The 23,015-nt window shown below is 49.6% G+C and overlaps 1 protein-coding gene and 1 long non-coding RNA gene across 6 annotated transcripts in view; one reads left to right on the top strand and one right to left on the bottom strand.

Annotated features, from left to right (window-relative positions):
• The window catches only part of LOC139248294 (uncharacterized), a 214,279-nt gene that overhangs the window by 99,551 nt on the left and 91,713 nt on the right, over positions 1 to 23,015 (top strand). The window lies entirely within an intron of this gene.
• LOC139248289 (zinc finger protein 84-like) lies at positions 884 to 10,766 on the bottom strand. 4 transcript variants are annotated; one of them, XR_011591041.1, is made up of 2 exons: positions 6,752 to 7,948; positions 884 to 2,318 (listed from the first exon to the last, which is right to left on the bottom strand). XR_011591041.1 is itself a non-coding variant. In XM_070872071.1 (2 exons), the coding sequence occupies exon 1, from the start codon at positions 10,657 to 10,659 to the stop codon at positions 9,475 to 9,477; it is 1,185 nt and encodes a 394-aa protein (XP_070728172.1). In that variant the 5' UTR covers positions 10,660 to 10,766; the 3' UTR covers positions 932 to 2,318; positions 7,955 to 9,474. The 4 variants fall into 4 exon arrangements, 1 of the variants encoding a protein (XP_070728172.1); XR_011591040.1 differs by having other exon boundaries at positions 6,744 to 7,948; XR_011591042.1 differs by lacking the exon at positions 6,752 to 7,948 and adding an exon at positions 6,281 to 6,737.

The following is a 23,015-nucleotide window of genomic DNA, read 5'->3' on the forward strand; positions in this document are numbered from 1 at the left end:
GCCTTTCTAACTGCTTTCTCAACCTGCGCTGCCACTTTCAGCGATTGGTGCACATATACTCCTCGGTCTCTCTGTTCATGCACCCCTTTAAAATTGTATTCTTTAGTTTATATTTCCACTCCTCTTTCTTCCTACCAAAATGTATCACTCTTGAACTTTTCGATGTTAAATTTCATCTGCCACATGTCCATCCATTCCACCAGCCTGTATATGTCTTTCAAGATCTATCACTATCCTCCTCACTGTTCACTGTACTTCCAAGTTTTGTGTCATCTGCAAATTTGGAAATTGTGCCCTGTACACCCAGTCTAAGTCATTAATATAGATCAAAAAAAGCAGTGGCCCCAGTACTGACCCCTGGGGAACTCCACTTCCTCCAGTCTGAAAAACAACCGTTCACCACTACTCTGTTTGTGTCACTTAGCCACTTTCATATCCATGCTGCACTATCCCGATTTTGCTGGTATTGGTAACACGCCCAGGCTCACTAAACACAAAATCTAGTCTGTTAATCACTTTCAGCTACTGAAAGTACCTCACAGCATCTCTTCTACCTCCAATATGTGAATAGAGCATCACGCCTGCAAACCTTGCATAAGTTTATATCCACTCAGCAAATCTATTTAAGAAAAGCCTGCAGACCGATGAGACACTGTTAAGGTGCCAGTGTGCTGCTGGTTTGCTCGGCATTTTGCCTGTAATGGACTCTGTATTTTGGTCTCTGTATTTAAGGAAGGATATACTTGCATTGGAGGCTGTTCAGTGAAGGCTCACTAAGTTGATTCCAGAGATGAGGGGGTTGACTCATCAAGAAAGGTTGAGTAGGTTGGGCCTATACAAATTGGAGTTCAGAAGAATTGTTAATTCCTGGATTCTTTTACTTCAATCTGGTTCAGTAAAATTACTGAGTCGAATACCTCTTGTGCTTTGAACAAAGCAGTCTTTATTACCAGCCAGTAAGACCTATCAGACAGAAGATATACTCTCTGGATAGAGCGTACACACTCCCTACGGATAGGTGAAGTTACATCGTAAAGCGTTAACAGTTATACAGTTTTGAAATCAGATAACAAAATACAAATGGATTGACAGTCTAACTCAGCCACTCATTAGTCAATCTATATGAGATGTTCTTCTTGAAAGCTCAAGTATTGCCTCCAAATGTTTCAATCTAATGGTGTGACTATTTACTGAGACCTTGCAATTCTGCAGATGTATTTCATGTTACAATTATATATTATTGGCAGGATTAGTGACTTGAAACCTTGAGACAGACTGTTAGCTAAGCTGATGTTGCACTATTTGCAATCTGACATTCTCCCAGCTATTCTTCCATGGCTTATACATTTTCATATATCCCGTTTACTTTACTGTTCTTAATTCCATATATTCCGTTCAGATATCCACATCCCCCCTTTTATCATTCTATGATAACATTTAGGATCATTCTATGAGTATTGCATTGTTGAGTAGTTCTCTAGTTTGTTGGATCATAACCCGGGAACCCTTGACCACAAGAGGGTCTGCTAACCTTGTCATTGCTTTACAGCAGAGGTTAAGGCAACCAACAATCAAACAGCAGGTAATTATTATGATGAGAACAATTGCGCCATGTATTAGATAGGATCTCCAAGATCCACCCAGAAACCAATCAAACCTGCTAAGTTCTTTTGCTGGTGTGGATAACTTTTTCACCTCCCTCCTTATGTGATCGGCAAGGTGGGTTATGTTTTCTGAACTATCAGGAATGTAAGTGCAACATTCAGATCCTATCAGGGCACACGTTCCCCCTTTCTCAGCTAACAGGTAATCGAGGGCCATTCGGTTTTGTAATGCTACGGTCCTTATCGCTACCATTTCAGCTGTGATGCCCTCCAGAGCCTCAGCAGTGCGGTTAGCTACCTGTTCCAATATCGTTTCTTTGAATCCATCTAACAGTCTCAGTTAGGGTCAGGGGAACGGTGCGCAAAGGAATTCCCCCTTTGGAATGTATAGGGATATGTGAACACACCCAGCATCTAGTGAAGTGCCCTTTTTCCGCATAAACGTAAGACATAAACAAAAAGGTGTTTACATGGAGCTCTCGCCTTTGTCTTCCTTCCCGTGCACCAAAACTGTCATATATCAACACTATTATGCAGACAGTAGCATACAGACACAGTCTCATCTTATAAATAGTCCAATTATTTAGCTGATAAAAAGAGTTCTGTTTTCACGTTTCCCTTCAGGTTTCCGTCAGTGTATTTGGCTGTCTGACAGGTAAGAGTTCAAACTGATCCTCCTTCAACTGCATTGTTCAGCTATAGGGAGGAGGAGATCTGGAACAGAAACAGGAATTAGACTAACCAGCAAAATTTGTTTAAATGGTGATGAGCTTGCAGTGGTGCAGGTGAACCCAGGCACTTTTCCCCTCAACCTTGGCTGCAGTGGGGGTAGTGAGTGACACCTGAAAAGGCCCCTCCCATTGTGGCTCTAATCCCTTCCGAATCCATACTTCCCTGGTGCCACGAGGGACAATTCGGGTAAAACTGGGAGGTCGAGGTGAGCATCTTGAACCTGGTTGTGAACTAGTCGCAGAGCCTGAGTCAGAGAAAGAACATAGGTGGTCATCAGTCTAGCTGAGATCTCATATCTAGGAACAATTTCCCTCATTAACACCTTAACAACAGTCTGAGTCTTATTGTCCAGGTTAGGGTAGGCTTCAATCCATCTGCTAAACACATCTACTATTACTAACACATATCTGTAACACTGAACTTTTTGCAACTCAATGTAGTCCAACTAAAATGTCTCAAAGGGACCTTCGGGTAGGGGCGTTTTACCCCAATCACAGGGGACTCCCTTCCCTGGAATATGTTGCTGGCCAATCAGGCAATGACTACTGATGTTCTGGGTGAGCGCCTGGAGTCTAGGGTGCCACCAAGTAGCCAAAAGTGTGTCACTCGTGGTCCTTGCTCCACAATGAGTAGCAAAATGCAGACATTCTATAACCCATGAAACCAACTCGTCAGACATGCAAGTCTGTTCCGCGGGAGTGGTCCAGAGTTTAGAAACATTGTCATAAGTACATGCATAATATTTCCACAACAGTTTATCTTTTTCAGGAGCGTCCCCCTGTGCTTTTATAACATCTTGGATGGTTGGCATTGGTTTTTCCGAGGCTAACTTATCCTTCGCAGGATTTTTAGTCTGACTCATAATTTTGGGCACTACCATCTGTTGGTCACGAGAGGCCTGTTTGGCCTCTTGGTACAATGGCAATGCGTTTGGGGAACATGAGGGCTTGCAACAAATCAGATACTAGCTGTTTGAGATATCTCATTCCCTTGTGAGGTTAGGAATCCCCTATTTTTCCATAATTGTCCGAAATCATGCGCCACCCCAAAGGCATACCTAGAGTCGGTATAGATATTGACTTTGAGATCTTTGGCCAAGATGCAGGCTCGGGTGAGGGCGAATAGTTCAGCTTGTTGAGCAGAATAGGCGGTTTCAAAGTGGCAGATTCCAAGACCTGATTCTCCTGGTTTACTATGGCGTATCCTGAGATTCGTGTATCTTCTGGATTAATAGAAGTACTTCCGTCAACATACATAAACAATCATGACTGGGTTCTTCCTCATCTTTGGTTGGCTCAGTAAGAATACAGTCTGGATCTTCCATTGGTACATCAACTAAATCTTCCCTGACTGATGTGGCCTCTTAAATTAAAGATAAGCAATCATGACTGGGTTCTTCCTCATCTTGGGGTGGCTCAGTAAGAAAACAGGCCGGATTAATTGCAGTACAGTGCCGAAAAGTCAGTTTAGGATTGCCTGTGATTTCAGTGGGTTCTGTCGGATAGAGGGCCAGTCCACATTGCCCTGCACTGGGATCTCAATTAATGGGAGTATAACCCACTTGGGAGGGGTCCTCTGCCCACACATGAGGATCCACATAGTCAGGTATGTCCGAGCCAGTATGATGCCATAGAGTTGTTAATACTTTCTCGGGGTCCCCATTAAATTGGACTGTTCGGCCATGTTTTATTTGCACATCCCGGCTGGTAGGGTCAGCCTCATCTATGGCCTTGCGTACCATAACTCCCAAATCTTTAGCATGGTGAGGGGCTAATACTTCACGAGCAATATGCGGTGCCATTGTTAGGGGCTGTTTCCACAGATTCTTATCCACTTCCACAAAATCTGCCTCTCTTTCCAGTCCAGTCACTCTAGCCCTTAATAGAATTCCCTTCATTTCCCCTTCGTGATCCTGATAAAAGTTCTGCAGGTCCTGATTCTTTCCACTGGGATCGTATGCTAGGGTCACGTGATAGGGTGCCTGCGGCAGGTCCAGAGACCACCACTGAGGGGTTCTAGTGGTATAATACTGCCGCTTAAGGGTTTCCTGTTTTACAATAATCCCATTATCTCCACACTCCAAATGCAACTGGAATTTGCAAAGGAGGTCTCTAGCCATCAAGTTACAGTCCAGATTGGTTGTGATAACAACTCGATGTTCCACCGATTCTTCCTGGTAACCCATTTTAACCGGTTCTGACACTGGGAATGTCGAGATTTGTCCCAGGAATCCTGAAAGTTCCTGTGTTTCAGTAGAAGCAGGGAGTTTAAGCTTTGATTGTACAGAAGACATGAAGGCTCCCGTATCTATCAAAAAGGGTTGCCACTCATTCAGAATGGGTTCGTCGTCCGGGGAGGATCCCTGCACAATCAAGCTGCGTAGTCAATCGGGGGACAATTGACCAAAGGGGTTGTTCTGGGAGAAGTTAGTGTAAGATCCTCCTCTCCCCCCTTGCCCCCCTGTTCTTCCTCCTCTTCCTTTTCCATGCTGACGGTAGGGGCAATTTTTATTCCAATGTCCTTCCTGCCCACAATTAAAACAGTCAATTCCTCTTACCCAGTCCCGGCCTCTTCCCATACCATGCCGGGGACAATAGGGAGGTTTATTAGCAGGGCTCGGGCCGTTTGGTTGTTTAGTATAACCGTATCCTTGCTTATCCATCCAATCCTGTATGCAACACTGCGGTTCTATTGATCCTTCCTCCCGAGATGGCTCTTCCTTTCTAGTCACGTATTCAGTCTTGACCCGGGTTGGGGGCGCACCTCCCCCCTCCCCTTTCTTTTTCTGCCAATAATATCTAACTGCCCTTTCCATCTGTCCGGATAGCGTGAGCAATCAAATAGTTGTTTGAAGATCACAGACATCTATAGAGAGGTGGTCTGCAGCTTGTTGTGCATCAGAGTTTGGCATTGGTCTGACAGGGAATTGGTGTCGGGACTTTGGGATCTTGGAAATCATTTCTAGGCCGGAGGATGTTTCAGAGCTGTCTGACTGCTTGACAGTTCTGGGTCTCGATCGGCGGGGGTGTTTGCTATGTCTTTCACAACTTGGACTGGTAGGTTGACTAGAAGATTTACGGGACTGTTTGTGATGTTGAGATATAGTTCTGCCCTTTCGAGTGTGAGATCTGGTCCTTTCGGCTGTATTGCTTGTAAACTGGGGATCCGAATCGCTATCAGAGGATGAGGAGTCAGTTTGGGTTTGTTGCTTTGGTGATATGTGGTTGTTCCTAACTCTTTTTTACTGGAGTGTTAGGTGGAGGGTGTTGGGAAGAGGACTGGAGCAAGAGGCCAGGGGGTGCGGGAGGCGCCGTTGGGCGCTGAGTCAGTGGCCACTCATCAATTTCATCATCAGCCTCGGTTAACACAAAGCCAGCCATTTTAACTTGTAGTTGATCAATACCTTTCTCAGAGGTCCCAGAGGATCTCTTAGCAAGTTTCTCGTGCGCACATTCATTCTTTTTTTTTTTAAAGACGTCTACAGTTTTAACATGTGTTCCCTCTGTCAATGCAAGTCCTAATTTAATAGCATTGTTTGCCAACTCGATAGAAGTGATGCATCTTTTAATTTCTGACAATAATGTCGCCAGGTTGCAATTAAATTTTTTTATCCCCTTTTCCTCGTCCCCTTCTCCAAATTAATCCCTGTGCTTTTTTTTTACCTCTACGCTTCTAGTGTCACTGGTCATCCCCTAATAATTTGTTCAGGGCTCCTGATAATTTTCTAAAGTCTTCAGCTCTTTCAGGGAATTCCTCACATAACTTTTGTAGCGGACTATCCGCATCCGTGGTTTTATCTAACTGATTTCCCATTTTCACACTGCCCCTCGTATTACTGTGTCGCTACGCGTTCGTGTCGTCGTGCAATTTAAACAAACTTACAAATAGACACAGACTTTACAGAACTAACACGGACTTTAACTAACTCCAAATCTAACACTTACCCGCATCACCGCACGGTCCGCGTCGCCGCACGATCTTAATACTAAACTACCACGTCGCCTCGCAGTTCACGTCGCCCCGCAATCCGCGTTGCCTCGCAGTTCACGTCGCCGCGCAATCCGCGTCGACCCGTGGCTCGCGTCGCCGCGCGAGTTAAGATACTTTAACTTTACTTTAAACACTTACCCGCATCGCCGCACGGTCCGCATAGCCGCGCGATCTACAAAATAGACAAAGACTTCTAACACGTACCCGCATCACCGCACGGTCCGCATAGCCGCACGATCTACAAAATTACCCGCATCACCGCACGGTCCGCATAGCCGCACGATCTACAAAATTACCCGCATCACCGCACGGTCCGCATAGCCGCACGATCTACAAAATTACCCGCATCACCGCACGGTCCGCATAGCCGTGCGATCTTAATACTAAACTTAAAACTCTAAACACTTTAAGACTTACAGACTTACTGCCATTAGCACTGACTTTCGCGATTCGCGTTGCTGCGCCTCTGCGTCACTGCGCGTCTACGTCACTGCGCGTTGACGTCACTGCGCGTTCGCTTCACTGCGCGTTTACGTCACTGCGCGTTCGCTTCGGCCCTACTTTCCGAGTTGCTGCGGGGGTTGTTTTTTTTTTAAATTCAATCAGAGCCTAGACGGGCCAAGTGATATACAAGGTCGACGTCGTACCTGAGTTGAACACCTATCCTCTATTTAAATCCCCATTTTATTCCCTGTGAGCCTAATTTCTAATTTTGATTTCTTATGAGCCTCAATTAATTTCTTTTAGTCTCCAAATTTCCCTATCCTTTCGCGTTACTGCGCAGTTTAAATTCAATCAGTCAATGAAAGCCCTAATTTAATGGAGTTTTTCTGCCAATTGGACAGGAGTGATTTTATATTTTTCATAATTTAAAATCTCAGAACATTTTTTTTTTCTTTCGGCACCTATTTAGTACGTTACTTTTTTTTTATAACTAGAGAGAAGTCTGGCACGTAGGCTGTGGACTGCTTTTCGTTATCTCAATTGTTCCAGCCTCAAGGTCGTGTTATTTAATATAATTTTTTTTTTCCTTTTGAATCCATCTCAGTTGTTTTGCTGTGCCTTCTCTGAATGTTTTCTTTCAACAAGTTTTTCTTTTTTTTTAAACCACCGGGACCATGTAATTTTTTCTCTTTTTAACAAATCTATCCTTTGGGCATTTCCTGGCTCCGCAACTTATCATCCGAATATACGTAATTCAATAAGGTTCACACTCTTAAACTTCCCACATACAGGACAACACTACGAAGGGTTAAAACAAACTTTCATTCTGTTTGAGATAAAACAAACCACAACTCCCCGGCTTTTTTTTTACAGTAAAAGTCACAGAAGCATTTCTCATTTAAACAGACATTCATAAGAGTCTCTTTTCTTTCCTATTAATTTTTTTTTTTTGGATCCATGATTGATCATCTATCCCTATCTAGCTCTAACTATCTTTCCAAGTCGCCGCTTGGTTTGCATCATCGCACAATTTCCCTATCTCTATCCCTATTCTAAGTTTGAAAGGTATTCACCAGATTGTCCTGGATCTCGTTCAGACACTACCTGAGAACCAGCGAGTGGCTAAACTTTCCTCAGACTTTTGAAACCGGGGGAAACTGGAGCAGTATTGAAATCATACTCACTCCAGTGGCCATTTTCCCCTCGTCTCGTCCAAGGCTAGTCTGGCTCTTAATTCGCAAGTTTTCGGCAGTCGTCCGTTGAGATCCCACTTCTGACACCAAATGTTAATTCCTGGATTCTTTTACTTCAATCTGGTTCAGTAAAATTACTGAGTCGAATACCTCTTGTGCTTTGAACAAAGCAGTCTTTATTACCAGCCAGTAAGACCTATCAGACAGAAGATATACTCTCTGGATAGAGCGTACACACTCCCTACGGATAGGTGAAGTTACATCGTAAAGCGTTAACAGTTATACAGTTTTGAAATCAGATAACAAAATACAAATGGATTGACAGTCTAACTCAGCCACTCATTAGTCAATCTATATGAGATGTTCTTCTTGAAAGCTCAAGTATTGCCTCCAAATGTTTCAATCTAATGGTGTGACTATTTACTGAGACCTTGCAATTCTGCAGATGTATTTCATGTTACAATTATATATTATTGGCAGGATTAGTGACTTGAAACCTTGAGACAGACTGTTAGCTAAGCTGATGTTGCACTATTTGCAATCTGACATTCTCCCAGCTATTCTTCCATGGCTTATACATTTTCATATATCCCGTTTACTTTACTGTTCTTAATTCCATATATTCCGTTCAGATATCCACAGAATGAGAGGTGATCTTATCAAAACATATAAGATGATGAGGGGGCTCAATAAGGTGGATGCAGAGAGGATATTTCCACTCATACGGGAAACTAAAACTAGGGGACATAGTCTTAGAATAAGGGGCCGCCCAATTAAAATTGAGGTGATGAATTTCTTCTCTGATGGGTGTAAATCTATGGAATTCTCTGCCCAAGAGAGCTGTGGAGGCTGGGTCTTTGAATATATTTAAGGCAGAGATAGACAGATTTTTGAGTGATAAGGGAGTAAAAGGTTATGGGGAGTGGGCAGGGAAGTGCAGCTGAGTCCATGATCAGATCAGCCATGGTCTTATTGAATGGCGGAGCAGGCCTGAGGGGCCAAGTGGCCTACTCCTGCTCCGATTTCTTATGTTCTTATGTTCTAACTGAACATTTCTCCCAGTGTAACCTTGTCTGTAATGAAATGTGTCTTTCAATAAGCCTCAGGTCCTTGCTCATGTCTGCTGTAGATTCCGGAGATGAGGGGGGTCGACTTATGACGATAGGTTGGGCCTATACACATTTGAGTTCAGAGGAATGAAGTGATCTTAGTGTGGACCTGAAAGAATGTGTCCAGGCTGAAATTCTGTTCCCCTGTATGATCCTCCCCCCAGATTGTCCTTTCTCAGCTCCAGCCAGGTGATGCTAAACATTCAGGTGGGAAAGACAAAAATCCACAGCAATGTGTTAACACTAATTTATGTGTCTATATATCAAATATTAAATTCCAGTCCAGCTACAGGAGTTATTAACATTAGCGTTACAAGAGATATAAACTCCAACTGTCAGAATGAACACAATTCAGTCCAGGATGTGATTAACAGCAGCAACAGCAGAATCCAACCCCTGCAGTCACTTGTGAACTCGCTGGTGGCTCAGCAGGTTGGATGATCGAATGAATCCCTTCCCACACTCTGAGCAGGTGAACGGCCTCTCCCCAGTGTGAATTCGCTGGTGTCTCAGCAGGTGGGCTGACCGAGTGAATCCCATCCCACATTCAGAGCAGCTGAACGGCCTCTCCCCTGTGTGAATTCGCTGGTGTCTCAGCAGGTGGTATGACAGAGTGAATCCCTTCCCACACTCTGAGCAGGTGAACGGCCTCTCCCCAGTGTGAAGTCGCTGGTGTATCAGCAGGTGCTGTTTGCTTTTAAAACTCTTCTCACAGTGAGAACATTTAAAAGGCCTCTCCCCAGTGTGAACTCGCTGGTGTGTCAGGAGTTGCTGTTTGCTTTTAAAACTCTTCTCACAGTTAGAACATTTAAAAGGTCTCTCCTCAGTGTGAACTCGCTGGTGTCTCAGCAGGGCGAATAACTGAGTGAATCCCTTCCCACAGTCGGAGCAGGAGAACGGTCTTTCCCCAGTGTGAACTTGCTGGTGTATCAGCAGGCTGGATGATACAGTGAAACCCTTCCCACACTCCACGCAGGTGAACGGCCTCTCCCCGGTGTGAACTTGCTGGTGTATCAGCAGGCTGGATGACTGAGTGAATCTCTTCCCACACTCGGAGCAGGTGAACGGCCTCTCCCCAGTGTGAACTCGCTGGTGTGTCAGGAGTTGCTGTTTGCTTTTAAAGCTCTTCTCACAGTCAGAACATTTAAAAGGTTTCTCCCCAGTGTGAACTCGCTGGTGTCTCAGTAGGGCGGATAACTGAGTGAATCTCTTCCCACAGTCGGAGCAGGTGAATGGCCTCTCCCCAGTGTGAACTCGCTGGTGTGTCAGCAGTCTGGATGATACAGTGAATCCCTTCCCACACTCCGTGCAGATGAACAGCCTCTCCCCAGTGGGAACTTGCTGGTGTGTCAGCAGGTGGGATGATGCAGTGAATCCCTTCCCACAGTCGGAGCAGGTAAACGGCTGGTGCATTTTCAGCTGGGTTGGGTAGTTGAATAGTTTCCCACAGTCCTCACATTTACATGGTTTCTCCCCAATGTGACTGCGCTTGTGTCTCTCCAGGTTGGATGATTGGCTGAAGCCTTGTCCACACACAGAGCACGTGTACCATTTCTCCCCACTGTGAACGGTGCCTTCTGCTTCCATGGTCAAAAGCTGATGATATTCCGGTCCCGATGTATCGAGTGACTGTCAGATCTTGAAGTGATGTTTGGTTTGAGCTTCCAGTCTACAAATCCTCCCCTTTTAATACCCTATAAAGTGAATTTCAAACAGGAAAAAGGGAGTGTGAGAGAGAACCCACAAAAAAACAAAGGCAGGTTGTGAAATTGAGCTTGATGAATCTGGTCATTTGTGGGGCCAGCACGAGAAAAAAGTGACAATGAAAGCTGCCGGATTGTCATAAAAACACATCTGGGTCACGACTGTCCTTCAGGGAAGGGAACCCACACCTCCCGTGACAGTCCCACATGGGAAATTGTTGTTCCCACTGGGCCCAGAAGTACTGGGGGTGAAACCCAGCAGCTTCTCCCTCCTCCCCACTCCAGCTCAAACTGATGCAACAAACAGACCCACACAGGAGGTCAGGGAGAGACTTCCACATCCAGCACCCTCCCTGATAGAGCAACTGGGAATTGCTGGGCCTGCTGCATAAATGCAAGTGGTGTGCGGGTGGCACTGCCCCCGGGGTTTGCTGGTGCCAGGCTTGGCGGCTCTGACTCGGGGCCTGAGAGCTGCACTCAGTGTTACCCGGGGCCTGAGAGCTGCACTGGGTGTTACCCGGGGCCTGAGAGCTGCACTGGGTGTTGCCCGAGGCCTGAGAGCTGCACTGGGTGTTGCCCGGGGCTTGAGAGCTGCACTGGGTGTTACCCGGGGCCTAAGAGCTGCACTGGGTGTTGCCCGGGGCCTGAGAGCTGCACTGGGTGTTACCTGGGGCCTGAGAGCCGCACTCGGTGAAAAAACAGGCAGACAAAAAGCACGAAACTGTCGACCAATTAGCCGTACATCTGTTGTTGGAAAAATGTTGGGAGTCCATTATTAAAGAAGCAGTAGCAGGACATTTGGAAAAGCAAAATTCAGTCAGGCAGAGTCAGCAAGGATTAATGAAGGGGAAATTAAGTTTGACAAATTTTCTGGAATTCTTTGAGCATGTAATGAACAGGGTGGATAAAGTGGATGTGGTGTAACTGGACATCCAGAAGGTATTTGACAAGGTGCCACATAAAAGGTTACTGCACAAGATAAAAGTTCACGGGGTTGGGGGTAATATATTAGCATGGATTGAGGATTGGCTAACTAACAGAAAACATAGAGTCGGGATAAATGGTTCATTCTCGGGTTGGCAATCAGTAACTAGTGGGGTGCCACAGGGATCAGTGCTGGGACCCCAACTATTTACAATCTATATTAACGACTTGGAAGAAGGGACTGAGTGCAACGTAGCCAAGTTTGCTGATGATACAAAGATGGGAGGAAAAGTAATGTGTGAGGAGGACACAAAGAATATGCAAAAGGACACAGTGAGTGGGCAAAAATTTGGCAGATGGAGTATAATGTTGGAAAGTGTGAGGTCATGCACTTTGGCAGAAAAAAAATCAAAGAGCAAGTTATTATTTAAATGGAGAAAGATTGCAAAGTGCTGCAGTACAGCGGGACCTGGGGGTACTTGTGCATGAAACACAAAAGGTTAGTATGCAGGTAAAGCAAGTGATCAGGAAGGCCAATGGAATCTTGACCTTTATTGCAAAGGGGCTGGAGTATAAAAGCAGGGAAGTCTTGCTACAGTTATACAGGTTATTGGTGAGGCCACACCTGGAATACTGCGTGCAGTTTTGGTTTCCATATTTATGAAAGGATATAGATGCTTTGGAGGCAGTTCAGAGAAGGTTCATTAGGTTGATTCCGGAGATGAAGGGATTGACTTATGAGAAGAGGTTGGGCCTCTACTCATTGGAATTCAGAAGAATGAATGAGAGGTGATTTATCGAAATGTATAAGATTATGAGGGGGCTTGACAAGGTGGATGCAGAGAGAATGTTTTCACTGATAGGGGGGACTAGAACTAGGAGGCATAATCTTAGAATAAGGGGATACCCATTTAAAACTGAGATGAGGAGGAATTTCTTCTCTGAGGGTGGTAAATCTGTGGAATTCACTGCCTCAGCGAGCTGTGGAAGCTGGGATATTGAATATATTTAAGATCGAGATAGACAGTTTATTAACCGATAAGGGAATAAGAGGTTATGGGGAGCAGGCATTGAATTGGGCCTGAGTCCATGATCGGATCAGTCATGATCGTATTAAATGGCGGAGCAGGCTTGAGGGGCCGTATGGCCGACTCCTGCTCCTATTTTTTTATGTTCTTATATTGTGGGTGTCTGGTATATGAATGTGGATTGACTCTGTATCTGCCCATCTCTGGTATGTGGATGAGCGTTTTACTGTGTGTGTCAGTTTCTAATACGAGAGTGTGGGTTTTATCCTGTACCTGTCAATTTCTGGTAATTGCCTGTGGGTTTCATTCTGTATCTTTCCATTCCTGGTGTGTGAGTGTGTGTGTTTTGTGCTCTATCTGTCCATCTCTGTTTCGTGAATGTGAGTTCTACTTCATACCCGTCATTCTCCAGTATGTTAGTATTGTTTTACTGTGTACCACCAATTCCTGATAGGGTATTCGTTTTACTTTCTGTCAATTTTTGTTATGGAGGTGAGTGTTTATGCTGAATCTGTCATTCTCTGGTAAATGAGTCTGAGTTTCACTCTGTATCTATCTGTCTCTGGTATGTGAGTGTGGGCCTTTCTCTGTATCTCTCCTATTCTGTTATGGGAGTCTGGGTTTTATTCTGTACCTGTCAAGTTCTGATATGTGATTGTGGGCCTTACTCTACACCTGCCAGTTTCTGCTTAATTGAGTGGGCTTTTCTTTGTACCTGTCAGTTTCTGCTATGGAAGAGATGTCTTTACTCTGTACCTGTCAAGTACTGATAAGTGAGTATGGCATTTCACTGTGTCTGTCAATTTATGTTATGGGAATGTGGATTTTAATATGTCAGCCTCTGATATGTGAGTGTGGGTTTTATATTATATCTCAGCCTCTGATATGTGAGTGTGGGTTTTATACTGAATCCTCAGTCTCTGATGTGCGAGTGTGTGTATTATTCTGTACCTGTCAGGTTTTGGTATGTGTGTTGAGGTTTAATCTGTGCCTCTAAGTTTCTGCTATGTTGGTCTGGGTTTAATCTGTACCTATTTGTTCCTGCTACTTGATTGTGTGCTTTAGTCTGTACCTGTCAGTTCCTGCTGTGAGAGTGTGGAATTTACTCTGTATCTGGTATGTGAACGTGAGGATCAATTTTACTTTTTACCTGTATTTCTCTGATATGGGAGTGAAGATTTTGCCTTCTACCTTCATTTTTCTGGTGTGTGCGTGTGGGTTTTACTCTGCCCCTCTCAGTTTCTGCGATGCAAGTACCAATTTTACTTACTGCCTTTCAGTTTTTGGATATGTGCACATGGGATTTACACTTTACTTGTCACTCTCTGGTGTGCAAGTGCGGATTTTATTCTGTTACTGTCACTTCCATGTATGTGTGTGTGTGTGTGTGTGTTGTATACTGTATCTGTCAGTCTATGGTACAGGAATGTGGGTTTTATTCTGCACCTGTCATCTCCTGGTATGTTCTGGGGGTTAAATACTGAATCCGTCAGATTCTTAAACTTGAATATGGCTTTTGCTCTGTACCCATCAGCTTCTGATATGAGAGTACGATTTATACTATCTATGTTATTTGTTCCGATAGGGGTTTTATTCTCTACCTGCCAGTTTCTGGCAAGTGAGTGTGGGTGTTTCATGTACCTGCCAGTGTGATCGGTTTCAATGGTGAAACAGCATCTGATTCTACTGCTCCATGTGGCTGCAAAATTCACAGTGTAACTCTGCCACTTCAGATCACTGTGGGACTGACTGATTCTGCTGCCTGTGATAATAGGATTGAGGCCAGTTCTGTGTCCCTACGCTCTGTGAGTGATAATGTACTTAATGTGTGGGAGAAGGAGCTGCCTGAACTGTTCCTCGTGTTCCGGGTGGAGGAAAGCTCACATTTGTTCTGGCTGGTTGAAGAATATTGCTCTGAGAATAATCATACAAGAACAATATTAGTCACAAGATGCAGGTGAAGATTATGATGGATCTGAGAGAAGAACAATGTATCTCTCGATCACCAGCAACACGGTTCTGGAGAACTCAATGCACCAGACAATATAACCAGTTTTAAAGTATTTTCTCCCACACTCCTCTCCTGCAATAGATGCACTTTGTGAAACTCCTCACATCCTCACTGCCAGGTTATGTTTCCACTGTTCACTGTTGAAGAACAACAGACACGGTGAGATTGGAACTGAATCAGGAACATTCACTACTGATTTGGGGAAAGAAAGCAGCAACGATTTGAAAGAGCGAGGTGATTTACTTTCTCTGTTATCTTACATTGTCCACACACAGCCCGAGAATGGCCTCTCCCTTCCCCCACTCACTCCATGTTCCGGAACTAGTTCCTGCTCCACTCTGCCTCTGACAAACAAACAGCCCCCGACGGAACTAAACCAGGAACGTTCACTCCTGGTTAGGAGAGAGAAAGCAGCAAAGATTGTAAACAGCAGATTCTGCCCATTCTGTCTCCCTTCCCCCTGGACACACACTGTCCACACACAGCCCGAGAATGGCCTCTCCCTCCCCCCACTCACACCACGCACTGACACTGGTTCTTGCTCCACTCCGCCCCTTACACACAGCCCCTGAACTCCCCCCGGACTCAGTGCGGGTCTCTGAGCCCATCTGCGGACACGCTCCCAAAGCGCAGCGCTGCTGTAAGGAGGCTGCTGGTCGCTGCCTTACCCCGGGGCCGCGGGCTCTCCATTTCCGGCTGTTTGAAACCATCTTCTTCCGCTCACTGAGTGAATGGTGATCACAGGCAGGACTGGGGGAGGGGAGGGCGCATGCGCTCTTCTGCTCACTGGGACTCGACACAGGGGGTGGGACTGAGCCGCGCATGCGCAGCTCTCTGCAATAATTCAGTCTGTAAAAATCAAAGTGCACTTTTCCCAATTTACTTTTATCAGAATCTGAACAAAGGAACTGGGCCTGGGGGGAAAGGACAGAGAATGATTAAAGCTGGGAGCCTTGTCCCATGGAGATGCTCAATTTGGGATCATTCCGTGCAGGGTGTTTACATAACATAAGAACATAAGAATTAGGAACATGAGTGGGCCATCTTGCCCCTCGAGCCTGCTCCGCCATTCAAAAAGATCATGGCTGATCTGGCCGTGGAATCAGCTCCACTTACCCGCCCGCTCCCCATAACCCTTAATTCCCTTATTGGTTAAAAATCTATCTATCTGTGATTTGAATACATTCAATGAGTTAGTCTCAACTGCTTCCTTTGGCAGAGATTTCCACAGATTCACAACCCTCTGGGAGAAGAAATTCCTTCTCAACTCGGTTTTAAATTGACTCCCCCGTATTTCGAGGCTGTGCCCCCTAGTTCTAGTCTCCCTGACCAGTGGAAACAACACCTCCGCCTCTATCTTGTCTATCCCTTTCATTATTTTAAATGTTTCTATAAGATCACCCCTCATCCTTCTGAACTCCAACGAGTAAAGACCCAGTCTACTCAATCTATCATCATAAGGTAACCCCCTCATCTCCAGAATCAGCCTAGTGAATCGTCTCTGTACTCTCTCCAAGGCTAGTATATCTTTCCTTAAGTAAGGTGACCAAAACTGCACGCAGTACTCCAGGTGCGGCCTCACCAATACCCTATACAGTTGCAACAGGACCTCCCTGCTTTTGTACTCCATCCCTCTCACAATGAAGGCCAGAATTCCATTCGCCTTCCTGATTACCTGCTGCACCTGCAAACTAACCTTTCCAGATGCCCCCTCAGAGTTGTTCATGTTGCACAACTAATCATTCTGAGTGTAAGCCTCATGGCGCAATGGTAACGCGTCTGACTTCAGATCAGAAGGTTGCGTGTTCAAACCACCTGGGGTTCACTGTTCTTTCAGAATTAATATTTTACCCAAAAAGAGTTTCATGCACAAGGACCAATGATGGAGCTTTGGAGGCGTGGCCTAATGAGTTGGAGCCGTGAGCAGTGAGAGAAGGAGCTGCTGCTTTTGCTCCTGTCTGGGAGGCCTTTGAGAGCCCTGAGACCAGCCCAGGAAGAGGAGGAAGAAAGGGGCTTCATTACCATTCATCCAGAGTGAGAGGAGGAGAGCAGAAGACTGCAACAACTTGATTAATTCTACAAAGAGTTGGAGAGAGGGGGAATAAAGAACAACTTACCAGTGTGGAAGGAGGGAAAGACTTCTTCAGCCAAAGGTGGGTGTGTTTTGGTGCATTCCCCAAAAAGACTTTGTTGTATCGGTGGGGGGAGGAAAGAAGACCAATCGAGGGCCGGAACATCGCGGGGGGTGTGTGTGTGTGTGGAAGTGTGTGTGGGGGTCTTGACTACAGCTAGGCCCACACACCACTGAAGCACCCCTCCCCCATTGCCTAGCCTGGGATAGCTGGAGCTACCAGGCTGAAGAAACTCAATCACCCTAATTAACATCGTTGGAAGTGTGTACCTGTGTGGCTCCAGCTGCCCCAGGCGAAGACATCTTCTCCCCCACCCGAAGACCACCCCAAAGACTGTTTTGTTTGACATCTGGGGAGTGCACCCACCCATCGCTGTGAGGGGAGACCTGCCCTCGCAGCTTCCCTCTTTCCCAGCCCCTTTCTCTGTCTCTCCCCTCTCTCTCTGAGAGCCCTTTCCTCCTAATTTCTTTAAAAAAAAACAATTAAGACAACTGAGCAGAGGGAGCAAGGCCCCTCCCCAATTGCCAACTAGGGGAGAGGTGTGCCTCTTTCAGAGCTCCTCTGCTCATACATTCAAACGAGGCCAATTTAAGACCATTAAGGCCTGTGACTTTGGGGTGGGTGTAGCCTTTAAAGGGACCCCGTGATGGCGACCCCATCCACACCGGTGGCAGGGCCAGCTAAGACTTATGCGCAGGCGGCGTCCACATCCATGGCGTCTCCTGCGCCTCCTGCTGCCCTGCCACCATTCAGACTTATAACCAAGAAACACGGGGTCAAGAGCTACACTCACCCCACAATGAGCATTGAGGAGTGCGTGCAGGCGATGGCTGGGGTAGTCGACCACTCGGCCATTGTCGCAGCCTCCAAGATGTCTGGAAAGGCCATGTTCTTCCTGGGGTCGGAGCGAGCGGTGTCCCTGGCCATTGAAAAGGGGCTCACGGTGGGCGGGGCGTTCCTGCCGGTGGACCCTCTCGAGGCCACCGCGCAGAGGGTCATTCTATCGAACGTCCCGCCCTTTGTTCCCGCTGAGCTCCTCCTCCCTCACCTACACCAACTGGGGGAGGTAAGGTCGGGGATCAACCCCATACCGCTCGGCCTCAGGGAGAACAGCCTGCGCCATGTGTTCTCCTTCCGCCGCCAGCTCTTTGTCCGGCTGGTGCGGGAGGAGACAACAGAGGGCAATTTTAATGTGGTGCACGAGGGGACTGCCTATCGCATCTTCTGGACGTCGGAAGGCGTGCGGTGCCATGCCTGCAGGGAGTTGGGGCACGTTCGCATGAACTGCCCCGCCTCTAAAGCCGGCAAACCACCGAAGGCGCCGCCGCCACCCCTCCCCCTAGTTGCATCCACGTGCCGGGAGCCGTAGGTGCGCGGGCATCGTCGGGGGCCTTTGTTTTCACGGCCTCTGGTGGGGGGGAGGGAGAGCATCCGACCGGAAAGATGGTGCGCAAGAAGACGAAACATCTAGAGGCGGGTCCCCTCGGTGCGCAAGACAATCTGTTTACCGCGCTCGGCCCAACCCCGTCACCGGCGAGTGCGGGGTGCCCTGAGCCCGTGCCCGAGCCCTTGACCAGTATCACAGAGGGGCTCGGGCGCGGGCAAGAAAAGAAAAAGGGGGGGTGGAGCGTGAGGCCTCGGCAGACATGGAGGTCTCCCTGCCTCCGCGCCCCCCCAGGAACAAAAGGAGGCGTCGTTCCAATGAGGCGGAGGGGGAACAACATCCCTCCGTGGAGGAGTCGGTGCCCGCCGCGTGTCCCGCGTCCCCCACCAGCGCCCCCAAACTGCGCCGTAGGCAGGAGGAATCTGTCCCCGGGGAGGGTGAGACAGTCGAGGCTGCCCAGCCTCTGCCTCCCGGGGATGGCATGGAAGATCTGCCTGTCGTGGGGGGCGTGGGGCCAGCGGAGGAATGCATTGCCTCCGGGACGAGTGTCCCGGGGACTGAGGCGGGCGGGGCCGAAAAGGCCGAATCTGAGCCCGCCCAGCTATTAAACAACTTCCCCCGGGAGTCGCTCGACCCGGCAGAAACTGAAATTATGAATAATTTTAAAGATTCTGTACACGCTGGGCCGGGGGGGTGGCGGCGGGGAGGGGGAAGAACAACAACCCTCGCCCCCTACTTTGGAGCTGGGGTACTTGGTGGACCTGGAACATTACTTTGACCAGGTCTCTCCGCCTTCCCCGGCTCCTGGGGCGGAGAAGGAACCCCTTCCGCTGTCGCTTCCTGACCCAGCACCAATTTTAAAAGAGCCCAGTGGGGACTCCTCTGTCGACGATCCTGGGGGTGGGATCGGGGCAGAGCCAGGGCCGGATGGAGCGGCCGGGCCATTTGCCGTACCTCGTGCGGTCGACAGGCCGGCTGCTAGCGGTGACCTCCCGGAGGGGGACGGGGACTCGGTAGAGGACGCGGATGAAGATCTCGAGTCCATCGCCAGTGAGGCGGTGGATCTCCTCGTGCCCGCCGCTGAGTCCCCCCTCATTCCCGTAGAGGAACTCCGGGACTTTTTGGTCCAGAGCCAGGGTCGCCGCAACCGAACCCATCTGGCCCGGGAAAGATGGTCCGAGCCGGGGCTGCTCATCGCTTCCGTCCGCGTCGCCGCTAAAACCATGGCCGCGGGCGGGCCCTTATCAAAGGCGCAAGGCCTTGAGCTGCGCCGGCTCAAAAAGTTCCTCGCTGGGCTGCTGAAGGAGTGGAGGTCTACAAACGACTCCACTCCCCCCCCCCCCACAATAGGTTATGTAGAGGTTGCACTATGCTCTTGTCATGAAGATAACCATAGCCAGCCTCAACATCAACGGCAGCAGAGAGGCACGCTGTAGATTTAACAATTTTTCGCTCCTGCGGGAGGGGAAATATGTGGCGTGTTTCCTGCAAGAAACCCACACCGTTCCGGGAGACGAAGCCACGTGGCTCCTGGAATGGCAAAGAGAGGTCCGCATGAGCCACCTCACCGCCACTTCTAGTGGGGTGGCCATCTTGCTGGCCCCGCATTTTCAGCCGGAGATCTTGGGGGTCGAGGAGCCCATGCCATGCCGCTTGCTGCACGTAATGGTTCGCCTGGGGGATGTGCCGCTCCATCTCGTGAACATGTACGCCCCTCAGCCCAGCCCGCAGCAAACGCGCTTCTTCGAAGAGGTGTCCGCTCTTCTTGGCTCCGTTGACGTCGGCGACTGCATTGTCCTCGGGGGGGATTTTAACTGCACCCTCGAGGCGAGGGACCGCTCCGGTGCCCCGCAGAGCATGACGGCGATGGAGAAGTTGAGTGACCTGGTCGGGTCCTTCGACTTGGTGGACGTCTGGCGAAATCTCCATCCCGACTCCAGCGCCTTTACTTGGGTGAGGCCTGGAGTAGGATGGTCCAGAGTCGACCGCCTTTACGTGTCTCGGGCATACGTTTCCTGCGTCCCGGCGTCCTCCGTGAGGCCGGTGTGGGCGGAGCTCGCTTCGCACCGCGCGAGGACGGGGTCCGCGTACTGGCATTTTAACAACCAGCTGCTGGAGGACGTGCGGTTCCAGGACTCGTTCCGTCGTTTCTGGGCCGACTGGAGAAGGAAGCAGGGGGGCTTCCCCTCCTTGAGGCTATGGTGGGACGTGGGCAAGGCTCACGTCTGCATCTTCTGTCAAGAGTACGCGAGGGGGTCGACCAAGAGGCGGGCGGCCAGGGTCGGGCGCCTAGGAAAAGAGGTGCTCGACCTGGAGTCCTGTCTCGGTCAAGTCGTCGGGGACCCGGCTCTGCGGACGGTGTACGAAGCGAAGAAGGCCGCGCTGAAGGACCTGCAGCTCGTCGGGTCCCGAGGTGTGTTCGTGAGGTCGCGGATCCGGTTCCTGCGGGATCTGGACCGCGGCTCCCCCTTCTTCTACTCGCTGGAAAAAAGACAGGGTGTCCGTAAGCAGCTCTTGACGCTGCTGGCCGATGACGGCTCTCTCGTCTCGGATCCGGAGGGCGTCAACAACAGGGCCCGTGAATATTACGGGGCCCTGTTCTCTCCGGAGCCGTCCAGCGAGGACGCGCATAGAGTTTTGTTGGAGGACCTGCCGAAGGTCAGCCCGGAGGGTGCCGAAAATCTGGAAGCTCCACTAAGCCTGGCGGAGCTGACCGGCGACCTCGACCGGCACTCGGGGGGAAAAACCCCGGGGCTGGACGGGCTGACCGTGGAGTTCCACAGGGCGTTCTGGGACGTCCTGGGTGGCGACTACACGCGGGTCCTGGGGGAAAGTCTGGCGACCGGGGAGATGCCCCTCTCTTGGCGCAGGGCAGTCATCGTCCTGCTGCCTAAGAAGGGCGATCTCCACCTCCTTAAGAACTGGCACCCGGTCTCCCTCCTCAACACGGACTACAAAATCTTCGCCAGGGTGATGTCTGCTTGCCTTGGCGCCGTGCTGGACCACATGATCCACCCCGACCAGTCCTACACGGTCCCGGGCCGGACAATCCACGATAACATCCATCTGGTCCGGGACCTCATCCATTACTCACAGGAGGCTAGTCTGTCGGTCGCCTTCCTATCCCTTGACCAAGAGAAGGCGTTTGACAGGGTGGATCACGACTATCTGCTCGGAACTCTGCGCACTTTCGGGGTAGGGACGCATTTCGTCGCCCGGATCCGACTTTTGTACGCCACCGTGGAGTGTCTGATTAAGGTTAACGGGTCCTTGATGGCGCCCCTTCGCTTTGGGAGAGGGGTGCGCCAGGGATGCCCCATGTCCGGCCAGTTATATGCCGTCTGCGTGGAGACTTTCCTGCGCCTCCTGCGGACGAGGTTGACGGGACTGGCTCTGCAAGGGCCGGGCGTGGAGGTCGTCCTCTCGGCTTACGCCGATGACGTGCTCCTCATGGTAGAGGATCTCGCTGACCTGCGGAGGATGCGTGAGTGCCAGGAGATTTACTCGGCCGCATCCTCCACCAGAAACAACTGGGAAAAATGTTCCGGACTCCTGGTGGGTCAGTGGCAGGTGGACTCCCTGCCGGAGGAGCTCAGGCCTTTTGCCTGGAGCACGACCCATCTCCTCTATCTGGGAGTCTACTTTAGCCCCGACGAGGAAGCCTGGCCGGCGAACTGGCAGGAGCTGGAGGCCAAGGTCGCCGCTCGCCAAGGGCGCTGGACAGGACTGCTCCGAGTGCTGTCCTACAGGGGTCGAGCGCTAGTCATAAACCAGCTGGTGGCCGCCATGTTGTGGTACCGGCTGGTCACTTTGACCACTCCCCCTGCAATTGTCGCCAAGATACAGAAGAAGCTGGTGGACTTCTTCTGGAACAACAGGAAGCACTGGGTCTCTGCCGCGGTCTTGAGTCTCCCGCTTGGGGAGGGCGGTCAGTCGTTGGTGTGCGTCAGCACCCAGCTCGCGACTTTCCGTCTTCAGACCCTGCAGAGATACCTTTACGTTGAGCCCCCTCCTAGGTGGCATGCTCTGGCGACGTATTTCTTCCGCCAGCAGCACGGCCTCAACTACGACACGCAGCTCCTGTTTGTGAGTGTGGGGGGCATCAGGACCGCCCTCCGGGAGCTGCCTGTCTTTTACAAGGAACTCATCAGGATCTGGAACAAAGTCTCCACCAAGCACAGCTCTCCACCGGCTCGGGAATCCGTACCTGCATGACCGAGGTTTTTTGTGGCGGTTGGATGAGAGGGCTGTGGCTGGTGAGGTGACCAGGGTCAGGGACCTGCTCGATGGCAGAGGAGCGGGCTGGATGGCGCCAGACATGCTGGTGCGGCGCCTAAATTCTGCCAACGTCCGCCACGCGGCCGATGCCATCAAGTCGCTAAAAAGAGCTCTGGGCCCTGACTCCATTAGGTGCATCAAGGAGGCTCAAGCACGTGGGGAGATCCCGTCCGAACTGACCCCCGTCCGGACGGAATTCCTCATCGGCGCCAAACCCCGGAACCTCCCTTGGGGGCCGGCGCCTCACAACTTGAGCCACCCTGCCTTTCAGTTCCGCGCGGAGTGGTTTCCTGTATGGGCTGCTCCTGCACACTCTCAACTTTGCCATCCTCGCCTGCCGTCCGGACACGCCATGGCGTACCATCCTGCCGTCCGGAGGAGGCGGGGGTCCCCGATGGAGGGCACTCTATGCAGGGGTCCTCCCACTATTTATCGGGGACTTGGCCTGGAGGGTGGCGCACGAAGCAGTGCCGTGCAATAAAT

Source organism: Pristiophorus japonicus, unplaced genomic scaffold, assembly GCF_044704955.1.
Source record: "Pristiophorus japonicus isolate sPriJap1 unplaced genomic scaffold, sPriJap1.hap1 HAP1_SCAFFOLD_29, whole genome shotgun sequence".
NCBI classification, from domain to species: domain Eukaryota; kingdom Metazoa; phylum Chordata; class Chondrichthyes; family Pristiophoridae; genus Pristiophorus; species Pristiophorus japonicus.